This window comes from Sceloporus undulatus, chromosome 3 (genome assembly GCF_019175285.1).
Source record: "Sceloporus undulatus isolate JIND9_A2432 ecotype Alabama chromosome 3, SceUnd_v1.1, whole genome shotgun sequence".
NCBI classification, from domain to species: domain Eukaryota; kingdom Metazoa; phylum Chordata; class Lepidosauria; order Squamata; family Phrynosomatidae; genus Sceloporus; species Sceloporus undulatus.
The window spans coordinates 184341106-184353519 of NC_056524.1; the positions used below are offsets into that span (position 1 = coordinate 184341106).

Genomic DNA, 12414 nt, shown 5'->3' on the forward strand with positions numbered 1-12414 from the left:
GCCGTTTTCAGAAAAGATCTACTGTTTAATATTGCTTAAAAAAAGTTGAACAAATACCATCTAGTAAGTATTTGAATTTCCTGACAAAGGACATTTTATAGGCCAGGGATAGAGAAGAAAATAATTTTGTTCTCACTGTAACAACGATATATTTAAATTTGCATGTTCAAAAAAGTATGGAGATCAAAACACAGTAATCCTTCAAAAATTGCATAGTTCCAGCATTTCTATGAAGCTGGGTTTTGCAAGTAAAGCATGCTTAGAAAAATGTGCAAATTAAGGAAAAACACTTATGAAAACACATAGATTTGTGATAATCTGTTATTATCATTAATATTACTAACATACTTTTTGTATATTTTGAACTGTGTTTTTATTGTATTTTTTTGTCTTTTGTATGCCACCTTGAGTGTCAATGTGGGGAAAGGTCGGATATAAGTATAATGATGGCTAAGTAGAAAACACTGTGCTGCCGGAGCACCCATGTGAGTGACTGCCCGGCTTGAAGCCATCTTCCGAGCATCTTGGGGACATGCATCATCTGTACGCCACACCCCCAAGATGTCCAGAAGCCGGTTTTTTACATCAGTCTGTTTCACCCCTTTATTTGACATGGCTATTTTGCTGTCCAGCAATTGAGATATAAACCTGCATCTAGCCTCTTGGTGGTCTTAGTCTGGGATTTAGATATCCACTTCACATCTGACCCATGGCAGAATTATCACTATCATTTCCATCCATTAGTTCCATTCTAGTTATTTCAATAGAGAGAGCAGATCTCCACATGTGTTGCTTTGTCACTTCCACTAAACAGTATACTACTGTATATCTGCAAGAGCCCAGTGTACATACACATCAGTGTTTATCCAAGGCTCTAGATGTGTGGGACTAAATAAAATCTGATAATCCTACATACAGCTCCAGCAGTACAACAATTCACTGCTGGCTGTTAATTACAGTGGTACCTCGGGTTACGAAATTAATTCGTTCCGCGGCTAATTTCGTAACCCGAAAAACCTTCGTAACCTGAATTGCCATAGGCGCTAATGGAAAAAAAGCCGCGGCTCTGCCGCGGCTCCATTGAAAATAGCGCCAAGGTTTTTTCGTAACCCGAAAAAACCTTCGTAAGCCGAAACAATAAATCCCTATGGGATTTTTTCGTATCCCGAAAAATTCGTAAGCTGGGTAATTCGTATCCCGGGGTACCACTGTATAGGAATTTGAGTTCAACGGTTAAAGCCTAAATATCCCAAGTCTCATCTTGAAAGCTAAGCAGGGCCAACCTGGGGTACTACTTGGAAGGAAGTAGTACAATGGATGCTGTAGGCTATATTTCAGAGGAAGGAACTGGCAAAACCATTTCTGAATATTCCTAGTGTAAGAAAACCCTATGAAATTCATGGGATTGCTATAAATCAATAAGCGACTTGAAGGCACATGCACGTGTACAAGCACACACACACACAAACACACACACACAGTTCAACACATTTGGAGGATACCTGGTTGCAAACAGCCATTATAGATCATAATGTCAAAGATCCTGTTTCATATCTCATTGTATTTATTTGTTTAGATCAACCAGACTCATTTATTAACACAAACTTGCCTTTCTCCCTGTGCAGGTGACTTGCTCTCCTGAATAGTGAAACAGAATTTTATAGCAAAGTTATACTAATGTTTTGAAGTAATGTTTCCATGCCCCTACCCTAAACCTCAAGTAATGATTTATTGCTTCTTAATTATAATTTAATATGGCCAATAATATGCCAGATGATTTATGTCACCTTATGTGAGCACAGAAAATCTATTTCTGAAACAAACCATATATCTTCTCCTCTCTTAGCTCTGCTAAGAAAGACTTTAGAAATTTATTACCTTGTGCTACTGTTTAGGCAGATCTAATAGTTCTAATAACAGATCTAATATTAGAGTCAATGTGGCATAGTGGTTTGAATATTGGACTAGGACTCTGGAGACCAGGGATTAAATCCTGGCTCAGTCATGTAAACCCACTGGGTGACCTTGGGCAAGTTACACTCTCTTGGCCTTAGAGGATGGCAATGGCAAACACCTCTGAAGAAACTTGCCAAAAAGATAAAATAAAATGATAGGGTCGCTATAATTCAGAAATTACTTTGAATGCACACAACAACAACAATAGTTCCATGTATAAAATCTGGCATTGGGGTGTCTTATACTAATCAAGTGCTTTGCAATGTCAACTCATTTTTAAGAGTTTAGGACAAAGAGGTAAAGAGATTTTTTTTTTTGTATCTGTCAAATTCAAAGAGCTAGAGCTAATTTATATGCCATCATTGCATGATTACCATGGCAATGTTAGTCCCTCCAGTTAGTTCCAGTAACATACGTACAGACTGAATGTTTTGGTACTTCCAACCTAGAATTATCCTGCTCCCACCCACCCAATCTTGGCCTCTTACACTGCTGTTGCCAGCACCTCCAACAAAAACCCAATGTGAAGAAACCTGGAGAAAAGCAGGATTGATGTCTCTCATTTTTGTTATTGTTGTACACCTTCAAGTCATGTCAAAATAAGGTGAACTTTCCATAAAAGTTTTCTTGACAAGATTTGTCCAGAGTGGGTTTGCCACAGCCTCTCCATGAAGCTGAAAGAGTTTGCCCAAGGTCTCTTATTCCATTGCCTTACTATGAGGCTGAGACAGTTTGGCCAGGTCACTTAGCCACTTCCATGGCTGAGTGGGATTTATTTGAACCCTGGTCTTCCAGAGTCCCTAGATTGGTACTCAAATCATTATGCCACATCTCTTGTTTACCATTAGAATTCTCCAAGATATTATGCCAGCAGCATGTAGATGGGAAACCATTTTCTCTGTTTTCACACACACACTTTGCAGCCGGAGGGGGGATATGTAGTTTCTCTCTCATTCTGCTGGGATGCTCAGAGTGGTATGCAGTAAGTGAATTCATGGAATTCTTTACATCTAGGCTCCCATGACAACTCTTCCTCTTCAGGTGTCTCTATTATCGTAATCAAGACTATCAGAGAATGGTTACATATCACAAAAACAAAAACAAATTGATATGGATTTTTCTTAAAAATCAGAAAGAATTTGGGATTTTTCCACTTTCATAGGCTGGATGTAACAAACTTTACTCTTTATAAAGCACTCTGTTAATGAAGGGAGTAAAAAAGCTATAACAGGATTAGGGAACATGATTTAAGAATTTTCTATTTCAGAATATCTGCTGTGCAATTCACATGCTGTCTAGAATTTATTGCCGTAGGGAGGAAGGGAAGGAAGAGAAAAGAAATTTTAAAGAAAGAATACAAATAATTTTAAATCCAAAATTTGGACTGATATTTCCCTTCAAGGTAATCAGTGCAAACACTTCGTGAAAAATTCTTTGTTGACTGCAATTCTGAATTTGCATTGAGATGGGAAGAATATTCACATTTTCTCTTCTTCTTTATGAGAAAGGATTTCTCAACACATCTCAACATATAAAATGAACTTTTGAATATTTTCTTTTCTTTTCTTTTTTGCATTTAAAACTTTTTTTGCACAAAATTACATCTCTGCAACACTGAAGAAATCATTCAAGAGAAGAGACTGAAATATTTCCAGTAACTATCTGGTTTATCACAGGGACTAAGACAAGTGACTGTAAGTGCAGAAGCATTTTGTTCAAAGGTCATCACAGTTACAAACTCACTAATTGGCTTAAATGGCAACATCAATACCTAGTTGTGTTCTGATATGTCTGAAGTCATGTGCATGCTATGTCAGACTTTAATGTTATTGAGTCCGCTGGCTTTATGACGGTAACATAAGCGCAAACATTTGTGGCCTATCCTGCACATGCCTGATACATCTGAATCAAACAAGACAGAAACCAGTTTCTGCCTCTTTGGGGGCCAAAAGGCCCGTGCTCCCCCCAGCCTGGAGCCTTCCTGTTTAGACAATGCATGCCAACAGGCCAGGGATGGGCAGACCGGATGCCATTCTGGTGGATCTGGCCCAACCAGTCTTTACCTCAGTCTAAAAAGACTGGCTATTTGCAGCACAGTATCTGGGAAACTCCGCTAGAACAGCCAGTAGAGCAGACAAATGCACTCCACCTTACCTGCTGCCACTGCCACCATTCTACTCACAGGCCCCAGTTGCGGCTTGTGATGTCAGAAGGGGGTGTCTGGTCATGTAGATAATGCCAGGTGACCCCTTTCCAGGCTACAGTGAGAACCTGCAATTAGAACGGCAGTGGTGGCTCTGTAGTGCATCAGTGGGTGGACATCTGAATGCCTGCCCATCACTGCACTGGACCAGGTATGTGTCGGAGGTGGGAACGGGCCAGATCCGCAGGCAGAATATGACAGGGTTGGCCCATTGTATTCTGCCAGTGCATTCAGGCCCAGTCAATCATATGATTACTAGATTGGCAGTAGTATACATATTTTTACCGGCATGCATAAACATGTCAGGTTCACAGGGCTCTTTCCTATCCAGAACATCTTATCTTGTCAAACTGAACAATTCATGTATTCATGACAGTTCTATGGCATCAGAAACAAAATTCCTTCTCAGCCACTGCAGCATAGATAAAGCTTTACATTTGACTACTAGATTCTACCAGTCTTGAGTTTGATTCTTAGCACTGTATTTACTAAACTGATATTTACTAATTTGCTTGAACTTCAAGAGCTGAGTCCTAAGCGGACTGTAGCAAGGAAAGAGGACTTTATTGATGCTCATGATCAATTATTTTTATAAAAAGTTAACACTTTTCAGTGTCCCTTAAGCATTGTTTTAAAAATGGGGGAATCTTAAATGGGATCTACTTATGAAGCATGGAAGCAGTCCTACCTCTACTACTGATTTTGCATCCAGTCGAAAGTTGAAATCTCCAAAGACAAAATATGAAACTCGCTCAAACCGCTGATCTATAATTCTGAAATGGGATACAAGAAAAATATAGATTAAAATACAATATCCTCAGCTGTATGTGAAATAAAATAATCATTACAGTACTTTATATAAATAATACCCTTCAACTAAATAGATAGTTGTAACTGCATACAGATTACATGTGAAGAAGTGCATAGTAACAACTCTGTCCTTGCAAATCTACCATGAGTGGCAATGAGAATATTGTCTCCAAACAGGCACTTGTAGGCATGTGTCTACAACAACTGGTCTAGCATACATCTAGTAGATTGTATTGGCAGAAAAGGACAGTAACCATCTACACATTTCTGTTGTCTATTTTATTTTTATTTTTTTTGCATGGGGCAAGTTTCGATTCATTGCATCAGAAAATAAATATGCAAAGGCTAACCATTAAAGTGGACAGTCATCTATTAAACCAATAACAGTCATCCAGCCATTAAAGTGGACTACTCCAGTTGCCAGCAAAGATAAAAACACAGTACTCCTGAGGCATCAATGGGGATGAAGACAGATTTCACGTACAGCTTATCACAGGTGGTGACTGAATCTACTATATTTGGGGAGGGGGGGATGAAAAAAATGAAATCTACATGTAGGAGATACAACAAAAGGTTGCAATGTGGAGTATTCCTGTATCCTGCTGTTCAATGTTCTAGTAGTCTGTCAATTACACCTCCTTCAGTGATACACCATTTCATATCCTTTCAAACCAAATAGTCAATCAGCATTCCATGGTAACTGAGTACAAATACTCATTAGTTGTCTTAGGGTCCTTCCTTCTCATTCTGTCCCCATAAAGGTTTTCAGTACTTCTTCAAAATAGAGGGCTCTCCCAAATTTGCTAATACCCTCCCCTCTCTTGTATGGATGGTGATGTTTTGGTTATACCAGGACACACAGTGACCTATGAATACTAAAATCAGAGGGATTGATGATGATCAATAGAAAGAAGAACAGTAACAAGAGATATGAAATACTGCTGTTGCTGCTACAACTACTATAGTAATGTTATCATTCTTACTGTATATTACTAAGTCAATTTTTCAAACTTTCTAAACACATTCCTAAGGCATGAACCTGAGGCTGAAGTGCAAAAATTTGAAAAGAGATTTATGAGGGTCCTTAAAAAAATCTTGTTCCAACTTTGACATGAAAGATTATAATAGTTGGACTACTTCAAGGCCCAATTCATCAACAAGTTGAATCCTATCAAAATAGATAGCCTTACTCTTGAGAAAATTCCCTACTGCAAAAGATAAACAACCCCAAAGTCTAGAAAGGAATGAGAAACTCATCTACTGGTTAGTGAAAGAATTTGCATTAAGCAGTTGGGAAGGAAGGTGGGACATCAGAATTGGGTACCTGATTCATTTCCTGTAATATTGTGAGTGATCTCAAAGAGATGAATGGGTTGGAATGAAAACATATGAAAACATGCACTCCTTTAGGTTTTACCTGTTGACAACTATAAATCTCTATAGCTCATCAAATATCAAATATATGCAGGAGGGTTTCCACCCTTCCTAGCAAGACTGGGGAACTTTATAAGTTGCTTTATTGTAATCCTGAATTACAATTTCCTTTTGAACATGCCATGAATCAGAATTTCCTATAAAAGGTTGCAATTAATCACCCAGTGGAGTAATAAATTTCAGTGTGTAAAAAAGAAACCAGCCAAGCCATGTCACCAGCATTAATTTAATGTTTTTCAGTGGGAGGATCTAGTGCTATTTCATGTAGTTCTTATCTGATGCCTATATTACATTATCAAAAATACTGTAACTATCCGTAAGACTTACAACCCAATTATATAATGCTGCCAAATGTCTGATCAAATTACCCATATCAAATTACCCAAACAGATGACTGAGTTATCATTCTAGAAGTTACCCATCATTAGAATAAGAACATAATTCCCTTCAATAAAAACACACAGACACACAGAGTTTCACCTTAATTGAAACAAGTCACATCCCTGTGTTACAGCACTTAATTTGTATACAGAATAATTGAGATGCACAACTTCAGACTTCCAGTTACAGAAGGTTTCTTGTGTAGCAGGCTGAAAAGCTCCAACCTTGGAAATAACACAGTATAGTACTTTTCTGTATAATGAGGTTATAGCAATGATACCTTATTTTCTTACTGTAATGAGTAATGTTTACACATGGATTCTAAAATCTTCTGTTTTTCTATTTTTAAAGTATATTTTTACAAAAGTATATTTCCCCCCTTATTTTCACCATTTCTTCCTTCAAATACGGCCATTAGGATGGACAGGAGCCTGGGAGGGGGACACACGCAGTTGCATATCAGCCATTTGGGTGTGTGCGTCTGTATGTGTGCACTGGGAGCTGATGAACATGATTCACTGTGACAAGAAGCACAGTGATCTGGCTAAACCATTTCTCAGGCCACTTTGTAAGGAGGATCAGCTGCATTATTCCTTTAATAGCCATGTCTAATGCAATAGGCTAGCGGGTTTTGTCCCAAGTCAAGGTATCAGCTGCAGGTCAGAAGGTAACATTCTGTTTACAAGATTATTTCCTAAAGCACTTATCTTGCTTTCGGTGTGAAAAGTTGACTTTTCTGTTTGTAAGGGGGCCAAAAAGAATTGAGGGAATGGGAAAAATTAGCCACACTGGGCTGGAGCTGAATGGAATTAAGTGGGAGGTCTGAGAAAGGCCCGTTGCGGTACTCAGCGGGGTACCTTATTAGCCACGTCATCGCAGTTCATTCAGGCAAACAGTAACAGTGTCACCAACATTCCCACACAAAGACAAAGTTCTTCACACAGTCTATAAACATGCTGCCCCTGGCCGATTCATCCTAGCTTGACACCACTGAAAAGAGGGTTCTCCCCTGACTTTTCTTTTTAAATGAATAACAAAACAAAACGAAAAAAACTCCCCGAACTCTGGCTGAACAGGATGAATAGAAGGAGAGAAAAGGAGTACCATTGTCACCTTTCTAGGGAAGAGACAACTCAGAGGTCAAAATTATTTAATTTACATTTAACTCATAATTTATTTTTAACCATATGAAAAATGTGGGAAGCGGAAGATTAATACAGTCTGCTCTCAGTCATTACTAATTAAATGTTACTACTACTGCTTTGAGGTATTCTTATGTTTATTTTTCAACTGTTTTTGAGCCCTCACATACTCTACCATATATGTTCCTTGCAAGACAAGTAAAGCAATTAAATTAAGAGGCAGTGCAGAATATTCTATGCCAACAATGACGAAACATGTAAAAAATTGGGCACAACAGACAGTTATTCTGGGTAAATGTATAATGTGAAATGCAAGTAAATCTACATAGTGAGATGCAGTGCTATGCTCCGCCGAGGCAATAGTTTTAAAATCATCTCAGAACAGAACCGGGGGGAAGATCCTTCTAGGATTTGAAGGACTCCATTCAGCACATTAAATCTGAAAATTTTAGCAAGACAGCTCACATAAAACAGACTGGAAGGAACAAGCAAATATATAACATTTATAAGTAAAAAAAGAATTAAACAAGAGGAGCACTGAGGAGCACTGTGGAGAGGCCAAATAACTTTATAAACTACCATTCTGATATTAATTTTTGTGTGGAGGGGATATTTTTGCTGAAGCTATTTGCACTTTTTAAAACATTATTGAAATCTTGAACCAAGGGTCTCTTTCAATTTCAGATGATACAAATAAAGCAGCAGTGGGTCTCTGTATGTAAGAATAATCTTTTCACAATATATCTACTCACTGAAAAGTTTAGAGAGCGGTTCAGATAAATAGCAAGAACACAAGTGTTTGCTTACATGTGGGACACTGAACCCCCAATGATCAGAAAACAAGAAAGGGGCTCCCATCTTAGGATCAGAACAAAGGTCACAGAAAGGTCACCAGGGAGATTTGGGATTTAAAATTTGCTTTATATATAAAGTATGTTTAATTAAAGTTTTCAGCTCCAATGAAAGGGGTTGCTTACAATGATGAGGAAGATTAAGAGGTAATGGAATTGTATTGATAGATATAAGACAGCTAAGTGCTTAAAGAAGCTTCTCATCTATCAAAACTCTCACTCTGGGGAAGCTCTGTTGTAATGGCCACCCACCTCACCTTCCCAAATCATTGCCTCTTACATACTGAGTTTCCATTATTTGGAATTCCAAAATCCAAAACCTTTTTCATGGGTGGCTGAGATAGTGGCACTTTTGCTTTCTGATAGGTACATAAGTTGTATACAAAAATAAATAAAATGAAATGTTTAGACTTGGGTCCCATCTCCAAGATATCTCATTCTGTATATGCAAATATTCCAGATTCAAAACACGTCTGGTCCCAAGCCTTTTTAATAAGGGAGACTCAACCTGTTCATGAGGAAGAGCTTCCTCTGTTGTGATGGGACAACTGTGACCCCCCCCCCAAAAAAAAAACATTCAAGATGCTTAGTCCAATTTTTTCTTCCTACCAAAGGACAGTGAAGGCATTCCCCTTTACTTTCATGTTTCTCATGAAGTATTCAAAGTGGAAAGCAGATACTGGCTCTATCTATATGCTAAAGAAAGGCAGGTAAGTAGTAACAAATAACACTCCAGATCTGAGGGTAAACTAATTCTTCAGGGGAAGGATCACTGCTCAGCATCAGAATACATGCTTTGCATGCAGAAGGAGCCATGTTCAATCTCAGGCATGGTCAGTTAAAAGGATCAGGTAGCAATTCCCTGCCTGAGATTGTGCAAGATAGCTGGTGCCACTCTGAATACACAATAGGGCCAGATAAACCTTGTATAAAGCAGCTTTCTATGCTAGTTCTATGGTCCCAACCTGGTTTTAAACTCTCCACTGCCTCGCCCACTGCCACTACGCCACACTTGCAAACTCCTCTTAAAACTAAGGACTTCATCGCATGAGCCTCAGTCCTGCCTTGGTCTTGCCGCAATCGCGCTATTTTAAAAACCCACAAAAATACCTGTTTTGGAATATTTAGTTCTACACCTCAATAGTGTGACAGGGCTTTTCACACCATTGAAGGTCCCTACACTTTCTCTTCCTCATTCCCCTTTAACCCCGCTTTCCTATACCACTTATTCCTTCACCTGCTTCTCTCACCATCTCCTGTCAAACAAGGAATGACTGCCTCCTTGTGAGGAAACAGTAATTCTTTCTTTGGCAGGCTGAGAGGGACATGGGGACACTGACCTACATAATTGGCCATTACTGAAACAGTCATGCCAGGAAGTTAGGCAGTGAGGAGAAATGCTATAGCAGCATGTTTGGAACCTTATTGATGGGTATTTCCTATCCATGGAAACTGACAATCTACTAGGAAGCAACAAAACGGCTACAATGTTGGGCAATGAGTACCTCCTTATCCAAGAATTCAACCATCCACAGCTTGAAAATATTAAAAAAAAATTCCCAAAAGCAAACCTTAATTTTGCCATTTTATATAAAGGACCCCAATGTAAAAAACTGTACCTACTACTACTAGGGGGTATAGAAAAGATAGGAGGAGAAAGAGATCCTAGCCTTTTGCTTTCAATGAGTTTGACTGTTAGGAATGAGATCAAAATTAAAACTACTATTGTTGCTGACACCTTTATACAAATGTATAATCGTGGTACAGTTTGTGTTTCCACAAAAAAGAATGTTGCAGAGCTGGAAATGTTGAAGAAAAGTGCAGGAAACACTATTTGTGGAATATAAGCAACATGTCATGGTGAATGATCCAGACTTTGTTCCTTTAGTTTAGGGGCAGAATAGAAAAGTATGGGGAATAACACAACTGAGGTCTATAAATTTATAAAATTATGTATAATTATACAATTATGTATAATGAAGAGAAAGTGGATAAGGATAAAAAACCTATGGATGACAAAGCTCCCAATTGCCATTAGTCATGATGGCTACATGATATCTCCAGGATTCAAGTCAGCATGCCCCTGAGTACCAGCAGCTGGGGAACAGCTGCAAAAGTTAGCCATTCCCTTTATAGGCTACCTGTTAGTGTCCCATTGGTATCTAGTTGGCTGTGAGAAGCATGATGTTGAACTAAGCAGATCTTTGGTCTGATCCAGAGTGCAAAGGTAACTAATTACAAATTACTATTTATTTGTAATTAAGTCTTTTCCCCCAGTTAGTTTGTCTAAATATCTTGCATAACTGCTATCATGTAAGCAAAGATAATTTTGTTTTTAGTTATTTTTAAAGGGTTTTTTTTGGGGGGGTGGCTTTATTAAATAGTGGAAGAGGAATGTAGGGTTCAATTCAAGCTGTTCCCTTCTGGTCAGTACAAGGCAACAGAGCTCTATTGTGTTCTGTTACTCTTAGGCTGTATCTGCACTGAAGAAATAATCTGGTCTGACACCACTTTAGCTGCCATGACTCAATGCTATGAAATTCTGGAACTGCCATTCCCAGAATTTCATAGCACTGAGCCATGACAATTAAACTGGTGTCAAACTGGATTAGTTCTGCAGTGCACATGGAACCTTAGGCAACAAGATTGTCAGGAGAGAAGTATTTTGTACCAAAGGCCAGCTGGTTTGTAGCATTCAGATTTTTTTTTAAACTAAAATGTATTTTAGTAATTTTGGAGAAACATAAAAGTAAAGCATTACTTTTAAAAAACTGCAGCAGTAATAGATTATAACTGCCCACATGTTAATTGTACTAGTTACTGTTAAAAATAATGTTTCATGGTCTCTTCCTATGTTCTTTTAATTTTTACAAAACTGTTGTGACATCTACCATTACTTGTCTCTTTGAACAACTTTACTTGTTGTTAAATATGGAATGATATATCTATACAGTCTAGAAACAATCCTTTTAAAAAGGAAAAAAAATTAATTGAAGACAGTCTAAGAGTAATCGAAAAAGGTTTAATGCTAAGTGCTTTCACTGGCATGTTTGAAATGTTGTAACACTGACATTAAAAAGCTGAACTTTATCATATTCTTGAACCTCTTGCTTTTTGATATAATAGCCAAAACCTATTAATAACACAAAACATTTCAAAAGGTCAAGCAGCAAACAACAAGATGAAAGGTGTTGTCAAGAGACTTAGGTAATCATCTTAATACTCAGGACATTTGCCAGGGCTGTTTAACTAATATGCGAGTTCACTTTTAATTTCAATATAGTGCTCCATGAACAAAAAAGAATTCTATGATTTTTTAAAAAAATTAATTACCATGTCAGCAGATATTAAGATGGCAAGAAAGACCGCATCAATAATATATATGTAATCCAGGGAAAGAATTACAAGAAGAGCTCTAAAAATCAATTTTTAGAGCTGGAAAAATAGTGCTCTTTGGTTTGAACAGTATTTCCCTTCTATTGACAAAACCATGATCTTATCTGACACTGACATTCACCTAATGCAATGTTAGATATGTATAATGATATAACTACTTGTCAATTCTGCTACAATAAAACACTGCTCCCATTGTAATGGGTGAGGTGCTATCAATGGGAATTGTTTCCCTGTAAAAGAA

General features: G+C 37.9%; 1 protein-coding gene across 5 annotated transcripts in view; it reads right to left on the minus strand.

Annotated features, from left to right (window-relative positions):
- Positions 1-12414, minus strand: part of INPP5A (inositol polyphosphate-5-phosphatase A) — a 318955-nt gene that overhangs the window by 102649 nt on the left and 203892 nt on the right. For all 5 annotated transcript variants that reach the window (XM_042456965.1, XM_042456963.1, XM_042456966.1 and 2 more), the window contains exon 9: positions 4848-4932. In XM_042456965.1, the coding sequence (XP_042312899.1) occupies positions 4848-4932 (85 nt within the window). The remainder of the gene's footprint in view (positions 1-4847; positions 4933-12414) is intronic.